Here is an 8,741-nt window from a genome sequence, read left to right on the forward strand (position 1 = left end):
AGTTGCTTCTGAAGGGCTTCAATAGAGGTGATGCCTGAGGATGCTACACCAACAACTCTCCTAAGAATAGTGGGTGATGGATGGATGGATGGATGGATGGATGGGTGGATGGCTAAATATTTATATATACATAGTAATGTTGTCTAATTCTGTTCCTAATCAATTGGGCTATAATTTTCTCCATAACTTGCTTGACAATTTGACAGCTCTGTAATTACTTTTATCAAAGGCATCTTCTTTACCCTTGTAACGGCTGTCTATAATTCACTAGTCATTGTGTATGACACCTTCCTGTACAACCTGATTGACAATAGGGGTGATTAGGCTGTATCCCATTCTGCCAGATATTTTAAGCATCCCAGAAGTGATTCCTAATGGACCAGGGGCTTTCCCTGTTTTATGTCCTTGATTGACACTGTCTTCATCCTATATATGGATGTATACACAAATATACATCCTACCCCATACACACATATATGTGCACACACGTGTGTGTGTGTGTGTGTGTGTGTAGCTTTTATCTTTTATATTTTATTTGTCTCAGTCATTTGATTGCGGCCATGCTGGAGCACCGTCTTGAAGAGTTTTAGTCGTACATGTAGCCCCCCCCCGGACTTTTTTAAAGCCTGGTACTTATTCTATTAGTCTCTTTTGCTGAACCGCTAAGTTACAGGGACACAAACACACCAATACACCAACACCAGTTGCAAAGCGGTGGTGGGGGCAAACATAGACACAAACACACACACACACACACACTTTTACTTGTTTAAGTCATTTGACTGCGGCCATGCTGGAGCACCGCCTGTAGTCGAGCAAATCGATACCAGGACTTATTCTTTGTAAGCCTAGTACTTATTCTATCGGTCTCTTTTACTGAACTGCTAAGTTACGGGGACGTAAACACACCAGCATCAGTTGTCAAGTGACACACAAATGTATACACATATACATATTTATACATATATACGACAGGCCTCTTTCAGTTTCCGTCTACCAAATCCACTCACAAGGCTTTGGTCGGCCCGAGACTATAGTAGAAGACACTTGCCCAAGGTGCCACACAGTGGGACTGAACCCGGAACCATGTGGTTTGTAAGCAAACTACTTACCACACAGCCACTCCTACGCCTATATATACATATATGACGGGTTTCTTTCAGTTTCCATCTACCAAATCCACTCACAAAGCTTTAGTTGGCCTGAAACTATTGTTGAAAATACTTACCCAAGATACCATGCAGTAGGACTGAAACTGGAACCATGTGGTTGAGAAGCAAACTTCTTACCACACAGCCATACTCGCACCTATTATATATGTACATAAACATACCCCAACACGCACAGACAAAACAAAACAAAACAAAAACAAAATAAATAAAACCATTAGTACCACTCACCAACAAAGCTAGCTTTGTCTCGTATATGCCAATTTTTCAGAGCCCTGTCATTGACATCAGGAGGAAGTCCTCCAAGATACAAGGAATCAGTGACATCCAGACTCTCACGAGATCCTTCGTTCACAATGGTACGGGAAATGCCTCCATCGACAATCATGGTGAAATTCTTTTTCTCAATCATCATTTGCAAATGATGGAAGTTGCCATCGTTTACTGTTTTGAAGCTGAACATTGAAGATACTGGATAGTTGCCAACATCAAAACTGATCCTAATTCGGCCTCGGAACAACTCTGCTGCGACATGTTGTTCAAAGCCGGTGTAGAGCAAAATACCATTGTCTTGCTTAGCAGAGAATACAATGGTTATATTGGCTTTAGGGTCTACCTGTAATGGTGGCAACTTTATGTATGAATCTTCTTCGTGTAGGGAAACTGTATGAAGCTTTTCACATTTCTTGCCGGCAAAACCTGTTTGGATAAAAGAGGAAGAAGAGGTGAGTGTGAGAAAATTGAAGGAAAAAAGAAACAAAGGAAGGTAGAGTTTGTGTATGCGTACAACCATGTGTGTGTAACAGATAGAGAGAAAGAGAGAGAGAGAGAGAGAGAGTGAGAGAGGAGGGAATAGAGAGAGGATGAGACAGAGAAAGGGAGATAAACATGAATTAATAGTGGGAAAGAATATCAACAGCCCAATGGGCCAATGTAAGGCAGCAATATAAGTGTGTGTGTATATGTGTGCGATTGTGTGTGTGTGTGTGCACATGCGTGTATGTTCATGTATTTAACACACATACATTCACACACATACATGCATATACATGTATGCATACATATATGCATATGTATCATCCGGAGTAATGATTACACACACACATACATATTGTTGTACTCTAATGGTGGAAGGAACCTGTGGAAGAGGTAGGCACATGTAGACATGAGATGAGGTGGTGAAGCACGATCTTCGAATGTTGGGCCTCACAAAGACAATGAAAAACGACCGAGAATTTTGGAGGTATGCCGTGCTTGAGAAGACCAATCAAGCCAAGTGAGATTGTAGTCATGGCTGATGTCTGTATCATTTAACTGGGCCTTTAAAAGCACACTCCAATTGTTGGGCGAAATATGGTGCTTGTAAAGACCTGTTGAACCGAGTGAAATCATAGTTGTGGTTGATGCCAGTACCATCTGACTGTCACCTGTGCTGGTGGCATATAAAAAGCACCATTCGAGCATTGGGCTTCATAGAGGCAGTGACAGGTAACCAAGACCCTTGATGATATTGTGTGCTTGTGTTCACCTGTTAAGCCAAGTGAGATTGTAGTTGTGGCTGATGCTGGTGTCAGGTCAATGACACCCATGCCGGTGGCATGTAAAAAGCACCCCATTACACTTTCAGAGTGGTTGGCATTAGGAAGGGCATCCAGCTGTAGAAACCATGCCTAATCAGATTGGAACCTCGTGCAGCCCCCCCAGCATGGAAAGTGGACGTTAAATGATGATGTTGATGATGACGGTGATATAAATACATATCTCTTTTTTCTCTCTTTTACTTGTTTCAGTCATTTGACTGCGGCCATGCTGGAGCACCGCCTTTAGTCGAGCAGATCGACCCCGGGACTTATTCTTTGTAAGCCCAGTACTTATTCTATCAGTCTCTTTTGCCGAACTGCTAAGTGACGGAGACATAAACACACCAGCATCGGTTGTCAAGCAATGCTAGGGAGACAAGCACAGACACACAAACACACACACACACATACATATATATATATATACATATATACGACAGGCTTCTTTCAGTTTCCGTCTACCAAATCCACTTACAAGGCATTGGTCGGCCCGGGGCTATAGCAGAAGACACTTGCCCAAGATGCCACGCAGTGGGACTGTACCCAGAACCGTGTGGTTAGTAAGCAAGCTACTTACCACACAGCCATTCCTGCGCCTATATATAAATATATATACATAATTTTCCTTGACCTTTAATAGCAAAATCTTCATAAAGAGCAATATACAAACCAAAACAACACACATAACATATAGAGCACATGAAACATATTATGGAAGTTACCGGGAGTTAACAATTAAAAGATTTCAAATCCGGCAATGATGATTTTAGCAGTTATAACAACATTCCCATGTTCCTTTCCAGCCAACTGCACAATGCATCAATAATATGTCTCTACTATCATTTCATTCTGACAAAAAAGTCTTGAAACAGTCATACACTTACATAATCTATTGTTGCAAACTAAACATAAAGGATTGATAAGAAAGTATGAAAAATACTTAATAAATAAGATTAAACAGGTTAAGATTTCAATTATTACGCATATGATATGTATACATAATAAATATATTATATTACATCTGGGTCACATTCTCTGTGTTTGTATGTTATAAAAATGTATAGGCATATTATATTGCACATACATGTATGCTTGTGTATACATACATACATAAACAAACATATATATGTTCACACACATGTATATATGCATACGTATGCATATACATATGTATGTGCATACATATATGTGTGTGTGTGCACCTGTGCTTATGTGTATGTATGTATATATATATTGTGTAGTCATATATACATGTATTATATATATATATATATATATATATATATATAATATATATCTTTTACTCTTTTACTTGTTTCAGTCATTTGACTGCGGCCATGCTGGAGCATCGCTTTTAGTCAAGCAACTAGATCCCGGGACTTATTCTTTTGTAAGCCCAGTACTTATTCTATCGGTCTCTTTTGCCGAACCGCTAAGTAACGGGGACATAAACACACCAGCAATGCTAGAGGGACAAACACAGACACACAAACACACACATGCATATATATATATATATATACATATATACGACAGGCTTCTTTCAGTTTCCGTCTACCAAATCCACTCACAAGGCTTTGGTTGGCCCGAGGCTATACTAGAAGACACTTGCCAAAGGTGCCATGCAGTGGGACTGAACCCGGAACCATGTGGTTGGTAAACAAGCCACTTACCACACAGCCACATAAATATATATATATAAATAGTTACATATATACATATATATTTAATATATAATATATATACCTATATATATATATATAGAGAGAGAGAGTGAGAGTTAGATACTCACACACATATATATATGTAAAGATGTGTGTGTGAGTGTAAGATGATGATGTAGTCTTGTTCCATGCTGTAGAGTGAAATGCAAATATAATGAGTTGTTCGTGTATAGAAGTGGGGTGTAAGGTGTTGTGCAGTATGTTTGCCGTGTTGTAGTTGTTGTAGTGTGTGAATCAGTGTTATGTAGAACAGTGCAGCATGAGGATGAGTGATGTAGTGTATTTGCAGTAGTATTGTAGTGTGTGAAGATGCGTGGTTTAATTGTTAGAGGTATTCGGCTCATGATGATGAGGTTGTGTGTTCAATTCCCAGCTGTGCCTTGTGTCCTTGAGTACAACAATTTATTTTATGTTGCTCCAGTCCAATTAGCTGGCAAATGAGCAGTACCAGTAATTCAAAAGGGTCAGCCTTGTCCACATTATGTATCACACTGAATCTCCCTGAGAGCTACATTAAGGGTACTCTTGTCTGTGGAGTACTCAGCCACTTGCGTGTTAATTTCACAAGCAGGCTGTTCTGTTGATTGGAACCAATGGAGCACCAGTTTTTAATGTGTGATGTGTCGTACGGTGTCGCAATATGATGCTGTATAATAAATCACATGATCATGTGACCGATCAGACTATCAGATATTGTTACACATCACTGGTCACAATGCACTTTTACATTGTTTTAGCTTTCAAATGAAGCCACCCCACTGGCAAGGTGATCAGGCCAGCATTTATCCCTGAACAAACGGGGACGGGAGCAATGTGAAATGAAGCCTTTTGCTCAAGAACACAATGCACTGCCCAATCAGGGAATCGAACCCACAATCTAGCAATCATGAATGCAACAGCCTAACCACTAGGCCACACGCTTTCACTGTATAATAAATACACTATGAAATAAAATACAAAGTGTCACATCAAATAGTTGTAGAGTACATTACCTGCGGCACAGCGGCACATGTAGTCGGATGTGGTGGAAGGCAAATAACAAAGTCCATTGTTTTTACATTCGTGGTGAAGGCAGGCACTGGGTTGTTGTACACCTGACTGTTGGATTGGTGCTATTTCACAGAAGTTGCCTAGGTAACCAGGTGGGCAAATACACGTGTATCCATTGAGGCCATCCATGCATTTGGCACCATTCTGACAAATATGAGAGCGGCATTCATCTATGTTTTCTGAACAATTTTTACCTGTGTAACCTGGTAGACATTCGCAGCTGGTGGTTTAGATGAGAGAAGTATGTGGATATGTAGAAGGGTTACAGCAAAGTACCCCGAAAGGAATCATACAAAAAAGAAAAAAAATGAGAAGAAAAGAAGAAAACATTTATTAATGCAATAATTAGTAATAGAATATCAAGCACAAAGTTACACATTTTTGGGGAGTATGCAGCTGGGGCCAAAAGCTTGGTACATTTTTTCAAAAACATTAAAATTGTTATGCCTAAGTACAATTCGAGTAAATATGTACTTACTTAATAACTGATCCAATGGTTCAATTGTTCAGTGTGTGTGTGTGTGTGTGTGTATATATATATATACATGTATAATAATGTGTATATATATATGTGTGTATATATGTGTATGTATATATATGTATGTATATATATATGTATGTATATATATGTATATATACATATTACATGTATGTATATATATGTATATATACATATTACATGTATGTATATATATATATATATTATATATATATATATATATATATATATATATAATATATATATTATATATATATATATATTATATATATATATATATATATATATATATATATATATATATATGTTTATATATATAATCAATTATTGTATTTACCTGTGTATAATTCACATCCCAGTCTTTTCAGTTAAAATCAAGCATAAAATATTGCAACTTATCAATGAGCAATTATGGTATATTGACCCCAGTTCTTCACTGATACTTTACTTTTTCCAAGCATCAATTATAATAAAAGAGAAACTCTTTCTGTCCTGGATCCTTGTGGCTCAATCTATATTTGCTCTACATAGACATATTATACCATTTTGGAATCAGGATGATCCCAGGATTGAAAATCTGCCCTTCATTTGGTTCTTGAACATCCAGCTTTGGGATCTGATTTAAAAGAATCTGGGTTGCTATTTCTAGCAGGTAAAGCTTAGCTGATTCATGTCATCTTGGTTGGTGTTTGTCAGATGAAATCAGAGATCAAGGTGGAGATAAATGACATTCACTTTGTGAATTTTACGTTGAGATAAAAATTTTGGGACAAATTGGCCAACAGCTGGAATTTAACTTAGGATTGGAACTTGGGATAGAATGATTGCATTACAAAATTAATTGTCATCTGTCCTTAACCTCTGATCAACCCTGGGGCATATATTCAATATAGACATGTCATAGTCATGCTCTCTTTAGCTCTCTTTAGCTTTGAGCCACAGGCCCAATTAGCTCTCCGCAGGAGTTTGCTTAAAAGCCTGCACAAAGTGTGGCTTTTAAGCTAGTGTAGAATAAAAGGGAAAATGGTCAACTACGGCAGGATTTGAACCCAGAATGTAAAGGGAGATATCTAAATACCACATGTCATTCAAGTGTATCACTCTAGTGCTTCTGCCAATCCACTGCCCCTTACATGTATTCATATGATGGTTAAACAACTGACATAAGGTTACTAATTGTATAAGACATGCTGGTTCATTACTCTATACCTTCCTCACACACATGCACACACACACACACACCAGTCAGTCATGTAGTGAAGGAAATCTGATAGAATAACACCAAGCAAAGGTTATAATAAGTACATGACTTCAGGCATACTCACTGAAACAAAAATGAATGAACTTACCTGTAATCATCACCTTTAGGCTTACAGGTAGCACCATTCTCACACATATCATACTCTCCTTCACAAAACACAATTTTCTTCTGACAGTGTTTACCTGAAAGTAAGCCATAGCAGAAAAAGTCAGAGGGTAAAATCAATATAATAATAATCAATAACAGGAAGGGCATCCAGCCATAGAAACTGTGCAAAACAGACATGGAGCCTAAATAGGCTTTCAACTGGTCAGCTCCTGTCAAACTGTCCAACCCCTACCAGCATGGGAAGTGGGTGTTAAATGATGATGATTGAAAGAGATACATGTCTGTATAAAAAAATACACTCACCTATATAACCAATAGGACATTGACAGGTATATGTTTCCACTAAATCAATACAAGTGGCATTATTCTGGCAGGAATGGTTTGTACAGTCATCTATGTTGGATTCACAGCGATAACCATTGAAGCCTCGTGGACAGTGACATCTGCAAGAGGAATTTCAAATCAGAGAGAAATGACTATATCAACTCAATAGAAACTGGTTTTATCTTTTCGTTCTTTCAATAGTATGATTAAGTTTGACATTATCCCTTTTGTTACCATATTTTGTTTGATATACACTGCATTTGTTTTAATTAGTTTTGAAATTAGAAAAAGAATTTATTGAAATAACTTTTGAGGGAAAGTTTTAATTTATGTCTCTTTAAACTTCATGTTACCATATTTGTTTCAATTAGTTTTGAAAATAACAAAGAATCTAATATAAGAACTTTGTCATTATTAATTTGGTGCTTGGAGCATAAATTAACAATAAATTTTGATGGAAATGAGAAGTTTGTAACAGAATCAGAAACAGGGACAGTCTCAGGTCAGATGGTATCAGAAGGGTTAATATCAATTGTGTCAGAGCTCTCAAATTTTTTTTAAATAGTGACATATTAAAAAAAAAATTTTAATGACATATTTAACCCTTTAGCATTTAAACTGGTCATATCTGGCCCCAAATTTTCTCTATTTTATGTTCAAATAGCCAGATCTACTGTTCACATTCACGTACAGGGCAATTTGTTTCACCTGGTTTTGAGGTATGCAGAGTTTCTTAGCACTCTAAATCAGAGGTTCTCAACCATTTTTTTTTACCTGTGGACCCTTTTGGTTTCTATTTTACTCTACTGGACCTCCACAGCAATCCAGTGTTTAAATTACAATGTCAATCCAATGCTTACCTAACAATGTCATTCAAAGCATAAGTAATCACACCATTGAAATCTCAAAGCTACAACACAATGCATGATTAATTCAAATTAATGTGAATGAATATGTATTACATTTGACGAAGTAATCTGAATACTAAAGTGTTAAGTGTTGTATGCAAAGTCAAACCTGTAATGT

General features: G+C 37.4%; 1 protein-coding gene across 7 annotated transcripts in view; it reads right to left on the reverse strand.

The window, feature by feature from the left end:
- LOC115219345 (protein slit-like) overlaps positions 1 to 7,860 on the reverse strand; it is a 20,525-nt gene extending 12,665 nt beyond the window's left edge. For all 7 annotated transcript variants that reach the window (XR_005001927.1, XR_005001923.1, XR_005001926.1 and 4 more), the window contains exons 1-4: positions 7,695 to 7,860; positions 7,372 to 7,465; positions 5,466 to 5,743; positions 1,401 to 1,868 (exon numbers count right to left, since the gene is read on the reverse strand). Coding sequence is in view for 2 of the 7 variants with exons in the window: in XM_036509021.1 (XP_036364914.1) it covers positions 1,401 to 1,868; positions 5,466 to 5,743; positions 7,372 to 7,418 (793 nt within the window). In the remaining 5 variants the exon portion in view is untranslated. The remainder of the gene's footprint in view (positions 1 to 1,400; positions 1,869 to 5,465; positions 5,744 to 7,371; positions 7,466 to 7,694) is intronic.
- Positions 7,861 to 8,741: the final 881 nt, after the last annotated feature.

The sequence above is a fragment of the Octopus sinensis genome, linkage group LG14 (assembly GCF_006345805.1).
Source record: "Octopus sinensis linkage group LG14, ASM634580v1, whole genome shotgun sequence".
NCBI lineage: Eukaryota > Metazoa > Mollusca > Cephalopoda > Octopoda > Octopodidae > Octopus > Octopus sinensis.